This window comes from Elgaria multicarinata, chromosome 3 (genome assembly GCF_023053635.1).
Source record: "Elgaria multicarinata webbii isolate HBS135686 ecotype San Diego chromosome 3, rElgMul1.1.pri, whole genome shotgun sequence".
In the NCBI taxonomy this organism is placed as follows: domain Eukaryota; kingdom Metazoa; phylum Chordata; class Lepidosauria; order Squamata; family Anguidae; genus Elgaria; species Elgaria multicarinata.
In genome coordinates, this window is record NC_086173.1 from 16,739,649 (window position 1) to 16,756,007 (window position 16,359).

The 16,359-nt window shown below is 45.9% G+C and overlaps 1 protein-coding gene across 2 annotated transcripts; it reads right to left on the bottom strand.

Annotated features, from left to right (window-relative positions):
- Positions 1–981: 981 nt before the first annotated feature.
- TAFAZZIN (tafazzin, phospholipid-lysophospholipid transacylase) lies at positions 982–16,348 on the bottom strand. 2 transcript variants are annotated; one of them, XM_063119419.1, is made up of 11 exons: positions 16,190–16,348; positions 7,934–8,088; positions 6,756–6,884; positions 6,424–6,469; positions 4,337–4,422; positions 3,858–3,938; positions 3,653–3,694; positions 3,507–3,569; positions 2,615–2,667; positions 2,384–2,461; positions 982–1,667 (listed from the first exon to the last, which is right to left on the bottom strand). In XM_063119419.1, the coding sequence occupies exons 2-11, from the start codon at positions 8,040–8,042 to the stop codon at positions 1,566–1,568; spliced, it is 789 nt and encodes a 262-aa protein (XP_062975489.1). In that variant the 5' UTR covers positions 8,043–8,088; positions 16,190–16,348; the 3' UTR covers positions 982–1,565. The 2 variants fall into 2 exon arrangements, with proteins under 2 accessions (XP_062975489.1, XP_062975488.1); XM_063119418.1 differs by lacking the exon at positions 16,190–16,348 and adding an exon at positions 10,108–10,318.
- Between the last annotated feature and the right edge of the window lie 11 nt (positions 16,349–16,359).

Genomic DNA, 16,359 nt, shown 5'->3' on the forward strand with positions numbered 1-16,359 from the left:
TGAAAATAAAAACAGAATAAAACAGTTAAAACAAAATTTAAAAAGAATCAAAAACAGAAATCCAAGGCTGCATGTTAAAGAAAGGCTTCTTGGAATAAAGATGTTTTCAGGAGGCGCTGAAAAGAGTACAAGGTTGGCGCCTGCCTGACCTCCAGAGGCAGGGAGTTCCACAGGAGGGGCGCCACCATGTGCCTACCCAACTTTCAAGATCAGCATCTGAGGCATTGTTCTGTGATCCACCAGTGAGAGCTATGAGACTAGCAAATATCAGAAACAGGGCTTCTCCGGTGGTGCCCCCTCATACCTTTGGGATGCACTCCCCCGGAAGTGCATGCAGCTCCCCCTTTGATGACCTTTAAGATGATTTTAAAAACATTTATTCTATCTGCATTTTGTTAATTTTAGCATACGGCACAACACCCATTCATTCCACTGACACTTGTACAAGACTGCTTTTCCAATCGACTGTCTCATGGTTTGTTACTGTCTGCCACCCTTAATGCCAGCTGAACTCTGTCCTTTAAGGTGGCCATCTCACTTTGCTGTGCTTCAGGTGAGGCAGGTGTCCACCTAGCATGATTGCTTCAAGTGAGAATTTCTGCAGGTCTTTCTCGCACTTCACGAATACCTTGCCGTGGCATCAGAACCACTCTCCCCCTGCCTCTAAAGGTGGGGCAACTTCACAATGGGTATTTTCTCTGTGTGGTGCTCAGCTCCTCGTGGCATGGAGAGATGCAGAGGTAAAGAACAGGGTGCCCTGTCTACTTTTCAGCAAGATGCCTCCTCCACCTGTTGGCAGTGGGAGAGCCCTGCCCATGGCACTGTCAGCAGGTGTGTTGGAGGGGATGGACCAGAAGAGGCACCCTTCTTTGAATGGGTACATCTCTGTCTAGAGCCAAAGTGTGTGCAGAAATCCATCCTCAGCCTTAACCTACCCTCTTCCCCACACCATATCACCACATAACTCAGCACAGTCTGGAGCAGGGTTTGGAATAATTTACTGGAAAAAGACCACGTATAAAAACCACCTACAGACCAAGACTCCACAAAAAGGAAGGAACTTGCAGAACCCATCACCTGTTGCTCCAGTCCCCACTGAGCTGAGCAAGGGAGGCAGGTGCAGAGGGCGATCACTGCAAGGAAGGGGTAGAGCCTCCCTCCCCCCTCCAAACTCCTCCCCCTGCTCCTGTACATGCACCACCAACATTGACAAACTTGAAGCCCCCACACCTCTGGTTTCTGGCAACAGGGAAGTCCACATACAATAGCAGTTCTCAGACCCTGCCCTTCAGGAGACAGGTATGATGACAGGGTACAAGGCACACCAATGGGGTGTGAGGTTCAACAAGGTATGTGGGGAGCCTTCATCCAACCCTCTGCATGCAACACCAGTCCACTTGCGGTGTGGCATGGCATAGGTGGCAGGTGCAAATGTGGGAGCACTTCATTGAAAAGCAAAAGTCAGAGGTAGTCCATGCAGGGACCTCCTTTCTCCCATAATGCCGCAGGACTGCACAATCCATGCTTCAGTGGAAGGGCCTCCCATGTTCATCCTAGCTACATGGCTAGCCCTGCTGCTTGAAAGTCTGATGCAGTCTTTCGGCCTGGTCTTTCAGCGTCTGGATCTCTTCCTGAATGAAGTCAGTCAATGCTTTGCGCATCTCCATCTATAAGGAGAAGATGTGGTCATGGTCAGCAAGGCCACGCAGCAAATACTGGCTAGCTGCCTATGCAGGGCAGGCAGAAAAGTGGGACTCCACGAACTCTAGCCCACCTCCAATTTGCAGCAATATATTGACAGATACCAGCCCTGTAAACAAATGAATGGACCTGGGGTCTATCCTGAAACATCATTTTGGATCCTTAATACAGTAATTTTTGGCAGAGCTAATTCACAAAAGCAGAGAGGTGGGCAAAGGTTCCGTTTCCCCAATTCCCATCCAGTCCATATCTGCTGCTGCAGAGACATTCTTCAGCTTCTCTTACGAGACAGTCTACTTATTCTTACTGTCTTTCCTCACCAAGGAATATGGCAACCAAATGGTCATGCATCCTTCTCCCCTAACCATCAATAGTTTGGTAGTTTCTCAGATTTTGTGCAGTGTTTCCCCCATTCTTAAAAAGGTCGGAATGCCTTTCATCTTGCTTAGTTTCTGGCAGTAAGAGGTTTAAATTGCAATATGCTGGGGTGGGAGGTATTTTTCGCTCTGCCCCATCAGGAATGTACCTGAAATTGAATTCGGTTCATGGACTGAAAGGTTTCCCAAACCTGCTGCAGAGTACGTTGTCTAAACGTTTATCCAGCTCCGACCCTCAACTCCTGCATTGCTTCAAGCCCTTAACAACACAGGCAGACACCCTAGTACTTCTCCTCCGCACTCACCGCTGATTTGTTCTCTGCCTGCAGGTGCTCTAGCAAGGGCCGAGCACTGAATGGCTTCCCAATCAACACAGTGATCTTCTGTAGCAAGAGGAAGAGAAAGCATTAGCAAACTGGAGGCAAATTCTCTCTCTTCTAAAAGTCATCCACTCCTCTGCCGCTTGGGAGTCCCGCGGGCCTCCTCCTTCTGCAATGCTAGTAGCTCCTCAACCTGCGCATCTCAAAAATACTCACCTGTCCAACGCGGGGCACATAAGGGGATTCATTGGGGAGGACGTCATTCATTCCTAAAGAGATTGAAAGACAACACAAAACAGTCACTTTTGATCCCAGCACCACCCCTAGTAAAGACATCAACAATGACGACATCTGTATTTAATTGTTGCAGAGGGGATAATTTTGTCAGGGGCTGAGAAAAGAGCTTGCAGTACTAAAACTATAGCATTCAGTGTGGATTAGGCACGTAGGTCACACGTATGAATGTTTTCATGCTTGATCAACAGTGGGGAAGCTTTTCAGAAACTCTCCAGTAATGTCGCCACATCATATTCAGAAGAGGGACATCGGAGAAGATCTACAGTCTCTTTCGCACCCATGCCAAAAGAGGAACATTGTTAAGAGCCAACTGAATAGGATTATCCTGGAACAGGAAGCTTGTAACTTTCCTCCCCACAATGAATGGCTAAACCAGCTTTCTATCAGTGCCCTTCTGATGTGTTGGACTGCAACACCCAAAATTCTCAGCCAGCATGGCCAGTTGGAGAAGGCTGGGCTGGTGATGGAGGGAAACATAGGCCTTTTTTAAAAAAAAAAAAAAAAAAGAAGTTGGGACCTGAGAAAACAGAACTGTGGTGGAGTCCTACTCTCTCATGGAGGCAGGACAGAGAGTGTTAACTCTCTTTGAGTGGTAGCTTTGCTTCCAATACCACTGTCTTGTCTAAAAGAAATGCCCCCCTGACAAAATTAACCTTCCTATAAAGCTATTAAAGAAATATAAAACAAACAGGAGTCCTGACCCACACTGAACCCAGCAACCTTATTTCACATCCACCACCTCTGGCATTGCCACCTGCCTGTGGTTAGACTTTGTCCCTCTCCTTTCCCCCTCGCCTGATTCAGGTCTCACCTACATGCCAGAGTGGCAGTATAATGGGGTGCTGGTGGCACTCAGCCAGAAGACGCCCAATACCTGGAAGGATTAAGAGGAAAGGAAATTAGAGAGGATGAATCACCCCACAAAGCTCTCCTCTTCCTCCTCAAAAATGTACTTACCCCATTTGAAGCGCATGAACTCTTGGGTCATGTTTACTTTGCCTGCAAGAGGAAGACGGAGGAAATTCAGGGCAATCAGGAGCACAGTAAGTCGCCCTCTGAAGCCAACAGCCTCACTGCAGAAAGACTGTGCTAACAATATTTTACTGAATGCACCCATGTTCTTCAGGCCCCGGACATGCTCACAGAGGCACTTGCTACCTACCTTCTGGGAACATGTGCACCCAGTCTCCATGATTGAGCTTCTCGAGTATGTAGTCCATGCCTTTCTGATAGACTCCATCACCTGCAAAGTGAAACAAATGTCACATGCAGAGGAAGTTCCTCTCCCTAACCATGCATTCCTAAGCCCTACTCATGCTGCTCCAACCCAACCGTCCTCTCAACCCTAGCTAGAGAAGAAGCTATAAGCATTAAAATGCAGCCTGCTCATGGAGCCCTCTCCCTTTGCAAAGTGACTGGCAATCTTGATCTTCAAAGCCTAGGTCACTACTCTCCCTATTTGACAGATGGCAGGCGGAAAACTCAGGCTGAGAAAATGAAATTGAGGAAACACTACTTCTTAGGCCTGGATTTAGGTACGGCTGCCCACAGCCCTGATCTTGGGTAGACCGCCACTTCATTTGTATCTGAAGTGCTGCTTGCCCCGGCTAACCGGTTCTACCAAGCAAGCCATCTGCTTACCACGACAGATAGGAACACATCGTCCAAGGCTGAAGAAACGAGAATGCAGCTCCTTGGTGAAACAGATGTCTGCAGCTGTCGGGGTCCTGGGAGAGCAAAGACAGAAAGCAAGAGTGTGATAAACTACATCAGAACACGGTCAGCAAAAGTTTCACTTGTACTCTCAGAATAGCTTGGGACCACAATACCTGATGGAACGCCTCTCCCGACATGAACCTACCCGTACACTGCGCTCAACATCTAAGGTCCTCTTCCGAGTGCCTACTCCGAGGGAAGCTCGGAGGATGGCAACAAGGGAGAGGGCCTTTTCGGTGGTGGCCCCCCGACTGTGGAATGATCTCCCCAATGAGGCTCGCCTGGCGCCAACACTGTTATCTTTCAGGCGCCAGGTCAAGACTTTTCTCTTCTCCCAGGCATTTAACAGCATTTAACAACGCTAAGTTTGTTTTCTAACGGCCCCCAGGACTGTTGTTTTGAAATGGATACTGTTGTTTTTATATTGTTGTTTTTATGTTTCTGATGTTTTTTAAATTTTGTATACTTTTTTTTAATGTTTACTGTTTTTAACTTTTGTAAACCATCCAGAGAGCTTCAGCTATGGGGCAGCTATGGAGTCCGGGAATTGGGTAAGCGACCTGTTCTGGATGAGGTGGAACTCCCTCTGAAGGAGCAGGTACGTAGCTTGGGAGTACTCCTTGATCCATCATTGCCACTGGATGCCCAGGTGGACTCTGTGGCATGGAGTACTTGGGGTCAGCTTCGGCTGATCCGCCAGCTACGGCCTTTCCTGGACAGGGACAACCTAGCCACAGTAGGGCTTTCTCTGTGGTGGCACCCCGACTGTGGAATGCCCTGCCCTTGGAGGCCTGATTGGCGCCAACATTGACTGCATTTCGATGCCAAGTAAAAACATGGCTTTTTAACAAAGCCTTTGATGGTTAAACACAATGGCACACATTGTTTTAACTGCTTTTACTGCTTTTAAATTATATACTGTTTTAACTTGGATCATGGTTTAATTTGTTTTTAACTGTGCATATTTATTGTTTTATACTGTATGTTTTTATCTGTACGCCGCTCTGAGATCTTAATGATATAGGGCGGGTGTGGCGTTACACCCCACAAGTCAATTCCAAATGTATGTCTGCAGTTTGTAAGTCTGTGGTTTGTAGAATGTTGGCCTGAGTGGGCGGAGTTAGAATGTCTGGGGAGGGGGAGGAGTGATATATAAGGGAAGGACTGAGGTGAGTTCTTGTTCTTGTTCTTTTCAGGAAACCTTTTCAGGGAGACTTGTTAGGTACTCTTAGAGTCTGTAGTGCTCTCTGTGTTTATGGTACTTAAGTTCTGGGAAATTTGAGAGTCAGTGTAGTGAGTGGTGTCTTTAGAGTGTGGTGTGCACGTAGTGGAAGCATATTAATCAATACTGATAATAAAGAAAGTTCAAGAGTGATTGTGTGAGAAAAAGGAAAGCGCGAATGTGAGAGTGACAGGATTGTATGGAAGGTTTCAAAAAGGTTTTTAAATGTTGTTATTTGAAACAAAGCTTATGAACTTTTAAAAATAAATTTTGATTGTTTTGTTTTTAAAACTACCACAAAAATCCCACGTGTCTGTTTGGCGTTTATCATCTTAAGTTTACACATATAACACCCACTCTGACAATCATTCACCTAAGCAGATATAACTCACAGCGCATTATATTATATATATTACAATCCATTCTCCATTTTAAACCCCTTTCTCCACATAGTTTGGAGGAAGGTGGGCTTTATCCCTTGCCTCAGACGTACCAAGTGGTGGTGCTTGGCTTGAGCAGGGAGTAGCCTCGGCCGGGTCTGGTGTTCAGAGCCTGTATCGCCCCATAAGAAGTGGTGGTAGTGGTAAGGTCTGGTGTTCAGACCGCTCTGAGATCTTAATGATATAGAGCGGGATATAAATGTTTTAAATAAATAAATAAATAAATAAATAAATTATAAATGTAATAAATAAATAAATAAAACGTGAGAGCCGGAATTGAATATGATGGGCAGTGCTGCAGGTATCTAAGAACTTAAAGGAGTACCCATTCCTTCCTTTTTCATACTTACCACCGCATCTTCTGCCAGCCCCAGACATGCCGTAATTTCAGGATACCTGCAGGAGACACGCAGTGGCATTAATACTGGGGACAATCCACACCAAATCACTGCCAGCTCAGGAAAATGCTGCACGCAGAGATCCCGTTTAGGGCTCAGCTTTCTAGTCCTTAACAATGGCAAATTAAACCTCCCTGACGGAGGTCCTAAGTGGATCTTTCTCTTTGCCCACTGGGCTCCAGAATCCAGGAAGGTGATTGGCCCAGTCTCTCAAAGGGAAGACAAGAGCAAATGCCATCCCTTCTTATCCACCAGGTGGCAGCACGTTCTTCCCAGCATCATACCCCACAGGTGTGGATCATCCATGCAGGACTGATGGTTGCAGACTGTGAGGAGGGGAATGCCAGGCTGCCGCTTCTCAATCAGCTCATATAGTACTTCTTCGTTATGGACATTCAGCTTGTTCATGTACCCTGAAGGGAGGACAGTAAGAGGAGAACTTGGTAAGCAGCACAGAACAGGGGGCGTTCCTAGATAGAGCATTGGGAATCTAGAACTCCGATTCCATCTATCCATCCATTCATAATAATATTTAGCATTCATCCAGCACTCTGGAGTGTTTGGCGTATTTCATATAGAGACAGCTTATATGGAGTCAGACCACTGGTCTATCTAGACCCCTATTGTCGACAGTGAATAGCAGAAGCTCTTCAGGGTTTCAAGCAGGTGTTTTTCCCAACCTAACCTGGAGATGCCAGGAATCAAACCCGGGACCTTCTGCATGCCAAGTACGTGCTCTGCCCCTGGGCTACATACGAAGATCCCTGCTGGATCAGACCGAGGGTCCATCTAGTCCAGCATTCTGTTCCTGTCTGTGGGAAGCCTACGAGTAGAGCATACATTTTCCTGCTGTAAGGCAGTGGCCAACCTGCTGTCAGTATTAATACATCCAGGTTTGGGCAGGGGGAGTAGGGAACACTGAAAGAATGGCTTTCCTAAAGTCACTTGCTGAGTTCTAGACAGAAGGGCCAGTTCTCCCTGCAAGGGGAAAGGTGGGTGGGTAGGGAAGAAAACCGAGGGGAAAACAGATCCTGAAGATCTAGGCTTATACAAAGCCTTGCTCCAGGCAAGATTTAGTGGGCTATAATGTGGAGCAAGGGCAAGGGCTGTGAACCAATGGAGCGTGTTAGTAGCCCTCCCCCTCAGTGGCCTAGCATTCCCCCCAACTCCTCTTTCTTGTTCTATACCCATCCCCCTTGCTAATCTAGTCTGAACCTCAAGGGCTCAGTATGATGAGTGCTCTCTCTCCCAATTTCTACGCGCAGTCACAGGAGAAGGATCTTCTGATGTCATGCTGGGCGCTGGATACAGCACAAATCCCCATTGCTTTGCTCCAATCTCCCAACGAGCCTAAATGGTAATGTTGTCCGCCCAGGGGGAGCCCACCAGAGGCCTCTGGCTCCTAGCATTTGCTTGGTCTGTGGCACTAGCCATGCAAGGAGTAGAAGTTCCGAATACTTACTGGTCCAGAAGCAGCTGTAGGTGCCCACCAATCCCATGACCACCCTGCTGGCCAAATTCCAGGGCAGATGGGGGACCCGGGGAAAGGGCCATTTCACTTCAAGGGGCATCTTCCCATCCCGGGCAATCCTCTCAAGGCACCAGCGTCAGCCGCCCCTGCCAGAGAGGAAACAGCAGAGTGCTTTTCAACCTATCGTGGTTCATATGACGCTGAGCTCATAGAGTTCTCCTGTGCAACAGCCCTCCTCTGCAAAGAGATACCTGTCTGAACTTGCAGCTGTCATCACACCCCCACAGACTCACCTGCGCCTAAGGGCGGCCACAAATTAAAGAAGAAAAATTGACCTACATTTCTGCCTGGAGCCTAAACTCCTGCATAGCATAAGGCCAGAAACAGAAAACCAGACCCCCAAACCCCCTCTTTTTGGTACCCCCATGGTTAAAATAGCAAAGATCACCTTTCTCCTTCTCCATTAAGCTAACCATCATCAGAATTAAGAAGAACCATACAACGAAGAGGAATTGTAACTGAAGTGCAATGACACACACATATGTATGACATAAAGCATATGCCATGTAGAAACCACTGTTTTTAATTCCACCCCTACTAAAAATGATTACCAAGGACTTCAATTGACTTGATCCACCCCAACTCCAGAAAAACTAGTTTGGGGGAGTGAAACGGTAGGAAAGATGATGAACAATCAAGCAAGGATTTTTGTTATACACATTAAATAAAGATACTGTGAATGAAAGCTGGGGACTAGGAGCACCCACTAACCCCCAAGTTATACTTGACCCACCCATTCTTCTTTAGATTGGTCCTCCAACCTGGGGACCAACCTTGAGAAGCAAACTAGCACAACCACCTGAATAATTTGTTCTTCACTGGTTTAGGTAGCATCTAGAGCCCTCCAATCTCTGATTCTTTCTGCATCAGATTCTTTCTCCATTGCTTCTCTACCACCTTGTGTAAACTTCATTGCCTTAATCCCAGTTGCAAAGTGTTCATATATACCAATCACCAGTGGTGTAATTAGGGTGGCTGGTCAGGTAAGTGCACTTGGTACAAAGGTCTAGTAATATATTGACAGATGTTAAAGCAATTATGAAGTATATAAGGTATTTTTTTAATCAGTTCAGAACAATTAAGCATGTTTTCAAGATGGTAAAGCCAAACATCAGCTTGCTCAGAGGCTTAGTCAGGGCAACAAATGAAGCAGAGTGGTGGCATTGCAGCTTTTCATTGCTCCCATGCTTGCAACCCAGGAAAGGACATCTGGCTATAGAACACTGTTGAGGACAGGGGAAAACGGAAATTCAGAGATGCATAGCATAGGAGAGCAGGCAGCAGGTTTTCTGCACAATGGATTTTGAGCAGAAGTAGTTTGTCCATGCACTGAACTTGGAATGCTGGCAGTAGCCCCTTTTAAAGTCCACAATCTTCCCTGCCAAGTCAAATTGGGAGCTGGGAGAGAGAACCAGGAGCATGCCAGGACTGATTGTAACACTTAGTTACAGCACTGCCAATTCCCATGCCCATAGTCACCCCAATCCCTTCCTGTAGAGCTGGTCTTTGCATGACGCCTGCTGCCCTGCCTGTCACTTTTACAACCGACCAAGCACTTCCTCCTGCTGAAGGAAGCCAGGCTCTTACTGTGCTCCATGAAACATGGGGAAGGCGGAAGAGCAATGGCAGGCAGCTGCAGAAATCTTACGAAGCCGGATCGGAACTGTGGGCAACATGTTCCCTATCAGTCACCATCTCTTTCCGTCCCTACGAGCAACCCCATCCTAGCTATCCCCAAACGCGTCTTAGCACTTTGCAGCACCACTGAACGCATCACTATATTGAACCACGAGGAGTAAGTGGCCTCTGCTGATGTACCCCCCTGCCTGCTTCTGCTGGTTGCTACCTTGCCTCTGCGAGGTCGCAGGACTATAGCAACAGCAGACAGAAATTGAATAGGTGCAGCTGTCCCCATCTCTGGGATAATAGCACCCTGCTATGCAAGTATTACAGGCCCCCAAATCCTGCGGCCACAAGAAGGGCAGAAAAAGGCGCCGCTTTTGTCGCTTTGCCCCTCCACGAATTATTTTACTCCTTCGCTTATTAGACACGTGTGCTCCCCAACCCACTTAATCCCCGTAGGTCATCCATTACATCCCACTCACCTCTTTCTCCTCTTTGCTGCCGTCAAGCGCGGCAGCTTTTAACCTCCTCTTGCTTCTATTTCAGTAAAAAGGTAGCAGCTAACCCACTTCTCAGCTTCAAAAAAAAGCCCCGGTTTTGCAAGCTCTCTCCACAAAAATACATCTTTAAACATTTAATAGACAAGAAAGCGAGCCGTAAAGCGCTCTCGCAGAATCACGACTATGTGATTGTTGTAAAAGGCTCCCCGAATGACGCATTTTCGGCCAAGCCCATGGAGATAGAAAAAGTGCAGAGAGACACACAGCCTGAGTTTCCGGTAAAAATGTGAAAGCTGCCCTTGAGCTATATATAATTCTCTATGGGCGCAGAATAACGCCGCTTTATCCCGTGACACCAGTATGCTGAAAACTCTGCCCTTTCTACATCTAAGCATTATCCCAGGAAAATGGAGGGATCTCCCTTGCCTGCTCCCAGGATCCCCTGTGTGTATTTTGTATTATGGACATCCAGGGCCGATCCCGGGGGGGGGGGGGAGGCTGGTGTAGAAACAGCTACTATCTAGTTTGCTTTGGAAGTTACACGGTCGAAAACACCACAGTTCAGTTTTAGAGGAGATTTATTCTAATAACTTCTGTGGTAATGTGTTAATCTAGATTTATGGATAAGAGGGAAGAAATTCAGCATTATTAATGTAAGATATGAGTTGGAATTAGCTATAGGACCTTATTTGTCTTTATTTTATTTTTTATTTACCGCTCAATCTTATGCATGTTTTTTTTTTTTAAAAAAGTCCTACAATCCAAGCATTCCCCAGCCAGCCATATTGGCTGGGAAATGCTGGAAGTTGTAGGACTTTTCTCTGTCTAAACATTCATAGGATTGTGCAGTAAATCGCCCAATAACTGGGCGGTGTGCAACACGTTAAAAACATAAAATGCAAAAACATAAAAGCAGCACAAAATGAAACCAGGTTCCTTAGACAAGAAATTTTATATATATACGTTCTGTTCCGTTCGTCTTGCAGCCTGAAATTATCAGTCATTTCAGGCCGCAATCCTACATGTCAGTGATGGGGGGAACCGGAGGCCCTTCAAAGTCGTTAGACTCCCATATCCCATCAGCCCCAGCCAGCATGGCCAATAGTCAGGGTCAATGGGAGTTGGGAGTCCAACAACATCTTGGTAACCACGTTCCCCATCTCTGCTATATACACTTGGGAGTAAATCCCATTGAACTTAATGGGACTTATTCCTGAGTAGAGATGTACAAGATTTCACTTTTTAACATATATATTAAAAAAAGGACCAAACGCAACATTCCAATTAGAATGTGCATGATTGACTCTTTCACTACATAATATTAGGGATGGTGTAAAAGCCGGAACGGAATGGAACAGGCTGGAACAACCCCATTATATTAAAAAACCATACCAAAAACAGTGGCATGTGTTAGCAACACTTGGGAACAATAATTTAGGACTAAAACCATTGCAATATTATATCACTATTAACCCCAGAACTCCCAAAACAACATCCAGAACAGAATGGGATAGCTGGAACGGCCACTTCTGAATGAGTGAAATCAACAAAACTCACCAGTTATGCATAACTCCATGGCAAGGATGCAAGAAGCCACAAAAAGTGCAAAGAAACTGCGTTCTGATATCCGTTCCGCACATAGTGCATATTGCACAAAACGGGCCGGGACAGCAGCTTCCAAGTGAGGTATGTTAACCAAACTCACCAGACACACATTACTAGGTGAGCCTGATATAATAAGCTCCAAAAATTGCCCCCAAACCACATTCAGATACCCGTTCCGGGCAAAAGAGCATATTGCGCAAAACGGGCCGTAATGGCAGCTTCCTGATGAGATAGTCAACCAAACTCAACAGATGCACATGACTAGGTGGGACAGATATAGAAAGCTCCAAAAGTTGCCCTGAAACCACGTTCCGATACTCGTTCCGGGCAAAAGCCCATATTGTACAAAACGGGCCGTAACGGCAGCTTCCCGATATGATAAGTCAACCAAACTCAACAGATGCACATGACTAGGTGGGACAAATATAAAAAACTCAAAAAGTTTCCCCGAAACCACGTTCCGGTACCCGTTCCAGGCAAAAGCCCGTATTGTGCAAAACGAGCCGTAACAGCAGCCTCCCAATGAGTTAAGTCAACCAAACTCACCAGACGCACATAACTAGGTGGGACAGATGGAAAAAGCTCCAAAAGTTGCCCCAAAACCACATTCCGATACCCGTTCCGGGCAAAAGTCCCTATTGCGCAAAATGGGCCATAACAGCAGCTTCCCAACGAGGTAAGTCAACCAAACTCACCAGATGCAAATGACAAGGTGTTACACTTTGTTACACTTTAAATTTCCATATAATGATAGTAATGTGCTGGAGCTTGAGCACCTCAAGGATGCCATGAGCTAAACCGTGAAAGGACACCCAAGACGGGAAGGTCATGGCAGAGAGGTCAGACTAAATACGATCCCTGGGGAAGGTAATGGCAACCCACCCCAGTACTCTTGCCATGAAAACTAAATGGATCAGTACAACCAGAGATATGTCGGTATACCATCGGAAGATAGGACCCCCAGGTCGGAAGATGGTCAAAATGCTACTGGGGAGGAACAGAGGATAAGTTCAACTAGCCCCAGACGTGATGACGCAGCTAGCTCAAAGCCGAAAGGACGGCTAGCGGCCGACAGTGCTGGTGGTGAACGACGAATCCGATGTCCTAAAGGTCAACACACCATAGGAACCTGGAATGTAAGATCTATGAGCCAGGGCAAATTGGACGTGGTTATTGGCGAGATGTCAAGATTAAATATAGATATATTGGGTGTCAGCGAACTGAAATGGACCGGAATGGGCCACTTCACATCAGATCACCACCAGATCTACTACTGTGGACAAGAGGATCACAGAAGAAACGGAGTAGCCTTCATAATTAATAATAAAGTGGCTAAAGCAGTGCTTGGATACAATCCAAAAAATGATAGAATGATCTCAATTCGAATTCAGGGTAAGCCATTTAACATCACAGTGATCCAAATATATGCCCCAACCACAGATGCTGAAGAAGCAGAAATCAGTTCTATGAGGATCTGCAGCACCTACTGGATAATACACCAAAAAGAGATGTTATTTTCGTTACAGGAGACTGGAACGCTAAGGTGGGCAGTCAAATGACATCTGGAATTACAGGTAAGCATGGTCTAGGAGAACAAAATGAAGCGGGACATAGGCTGATAGAATTCTGCCAGGACAACTCACTGTGCATAACAAACACTCTCTTCCAACAACCGAAAAGACGGCTTTATACATGGACTTCACCAGATGGCCGACACCGAAATCAGATTGACTACATCCTTTGCAGCCAAAGGTGGCGGACATCTATACAGACAGTAAAAACAAGACCTGGAGCTGACTGTAGTTCAGATCACGAACTTCTTATTGCACAATTTAGAAACAAACTAAAGAGAATAGGGAAGACCCACAGATCAGTTAGATATGAGCTCACTAATATTCCTAATGAATATGCAGTGGAAGTGAAGAACAGATTTAAGGGACTAGATTTAGTAGATAGGGTCCCGGAAGAACTATGGACAGAAGTTCGCAACATTGTCCAAGAAGTGGCAACAAAAAACATCCCAAAGAAAAAGAAAACCAGGAAGGCAAGACGGCTGTCTGCTGAGACACTGGAAGTAGCCCAAGAAAGAAGGAAAGCAAAAGGCAACAGTGATAGGGGGAGATATGCCCAATTAAATGCAAAATTCCAGAGGTTAGCCAGAAGAGATAAGGAATTATTTTTAAACAAGCAATGTGCGGAAGTGGAAGAAGACAATAGAATAGGAAGGACAAGAGACCTCTTCCAGAAAATTAGAAACATTGGAGGTAAATTCCAGGTAAAAATGGGTATGATCAAAAACAAAGATGGCAAGGACCTAACAGAAACAGAAGAGATCAAGAAAAGGTGGCAAGAATATACGGAAGATTTGTATAGGAAGGATAATAATATCGGGGATAGCTCAGACGGTGTGGTCAGTGAGTTAGAGCCAGACATCCTGAAGAGTGAGGTTGAATGGGCCTTAAGAAGCATTGCTAATAACAAGGCAGCAGGAGACGATGGTATCCCACTTGAACTGTTTAAAATATTGCAAGATGATGCTGTCAAGGTGATGCATGCCATATGCCAGCAAATTTGGAAAACACAAGAATGGCCATCAGACTGGAAAAAATCAACTTATATCCCCATACCAAAAAAGGGAAACACTAAAGAATGTTCCAACTATCGGACAGTGGCACTTATTTCACATGCCAGCAAGGTAATGCTCAAGATCCTGCAAGGTAGACTCCAGCAATTCATGGAGCGAGAATTGCCAGATGTACAAGCTGGGTTTAGAAAGGGCAGAGGAACTAGAGACCAAATTGCCAATATCCGCTGGATAATGGAGAAAGCCAGGGAGTCCCAGAAAAACATCTATTTCTGTTTTATCGACTATTCTAAAGCCTTTGACTGTGTGGATCATAACAAACTGTGGCAAGTTCTTGGTGGTATGGGATACCAAGTCATCTTGTCTGCCTCCTGAGGAATCTGTGTAACGAACAAGTAGCAACGGTAAGAACAGACCACGGAACAACGGACTGGTTTAAGATTGGGAAAGGAGTACGGCAGGGTTGTATACTCTCACCTTACCTATTCAACTTGTATGCAGAACACATCATGCGACGTGCTGGGCTTGACGAATCCAAGGCTGGAGTTAAAATCGCAGGAAGAAACATTAACAATCTCAGATATGCAGATGACACCACTATGATGGCTGAAAGTGAGGAGGAGCTGAGGAGCCTTATGACAAAGGTGGAAGAAGAAAGTGCAAAAGCTGGGTTGCAGTTAAACCTCAAAAAAACCAAGATTATGGCAACCAGCTTGATTGATAGCAGGCAAATAGAGGGAGAAAACGTGGAGGCAGTGACAGACTTTGTATTTCTGGGCGCAAAGATTACTGCAATCGCTGACTGCAGACAGGAAATCAGAAAACGTTTACTTCTTGGGAGGAGAGCAATGACAAATCTCGATAAAATAGTTAAGAGCAGAGACACCACACTGACAACAAAGGTCCGCATAGTTAAAGCAATGGTATTCCCCATAGTAACCTATGGCTGCGAGAGCTGGACCATAAGGAAAGCTGAGCGAAGGAAGATAGATGCTTTTGAACTGTGGTGTTGGAGGAAAATTCTGAGAGTGCCTTGGACTGCAAGAAGATCAAACCAGTCCATACTCCAGGAAATAAAGCCAGACTGCTCACTTGAGGGAATGGTATTAAAGGCAAAACTGAAGTACTTTGGCCACATAATGAGAAGACAGGATACCCTGGAGAAGAGGCTGATGCTAGGGAAAGTGGAAGGCAAAAGGAAGAGGGGCCAACCAAGGGCAAGATGGATGGATGATATTCTGGAGGTGACAGACTTGACCTTGGGGGAGCTAGGGGTGGCAACGGCCGACAGAAAGCTCTGGCGTGGGCTGGTCCATGAAGTCACGAAGAGTCGGAAACGACTGAACGAATAAACAACAACAATATTGCAATGGTTTTAGTTCTAAATTATTGTTCCCAAGTGTTGCTAACACATGCCACTGTTTTTGGTATGGTTTTTTAATATAATGGGGTCGTTCCAGCCTGTTCCGTTCCGGCTTTTACACCGTCCCGTAAAGCAGCACCTAGTAAAAACTGCACCACTTGAATTAGTGTCACACTACTTGGAAAAGCGTAACTTATTATCATTAAGGAAGGTACAGCGGGAGGAACGCCTTGTGGGAGGTGCTTTTAAACTACAACTCCCAGAATCCCCAGCCAGCAAGTGTAGTCCATTCTGCTTTTTGTATTTCAAAGCATACAAAAAACAGAATGACAACGCTTGCTGGCTGGGGATTCTGGGAGTTGTAGTCTGACACACCTAGAGGGAACCAGGTTGGAGAAGGCTGAAACACAATGTCAATAGAGGAAAACACCAATCCAAAAAGGAAGGGGGAAAGACAACTCTGGCTGCAATCCGACAGCCACTTACCCGGGTATAAAACCCTTGGAACTTACTTTTGAGCAGGCATTTACAGGATTGCTCTGTAGGACTGTGTTCTTCAACTACATTTGTGTTGCAATTCAGGGGGAAGGCTCCTAGGAACTGCAACCAACAAGCTGACACTCATAGAGACATAAAAAGATTTAAACAACTTTATTTTTCTCTCTCTCTCTGTGGTGTCTCC

Bases quoted from the DNA above. Each gene is read 5' to 3' on its own strand.
- TAFAZZIN (XM_063119419.1), bottom strand. From the start codon at position 8,042: ATGCCCCTTGAAGTGAAATGGCCCTTTCCCCGGGTCCCCCATCTGCCC. The intron at 6,470-6,755 runs GTATGATGCTGG...TGTCTCCTGCAG, and splicing joins GGATGATCCACACCTGTGGG to GTATCCTGAAATTACGGCAT. The intron at 2,668-3,506 runs GTGAGACCTGAA...CAATCTCTTTAG, and splicing joins ACTGCCACTCTGGCATGTAG to GAATGAATGACGTCCTCCCC.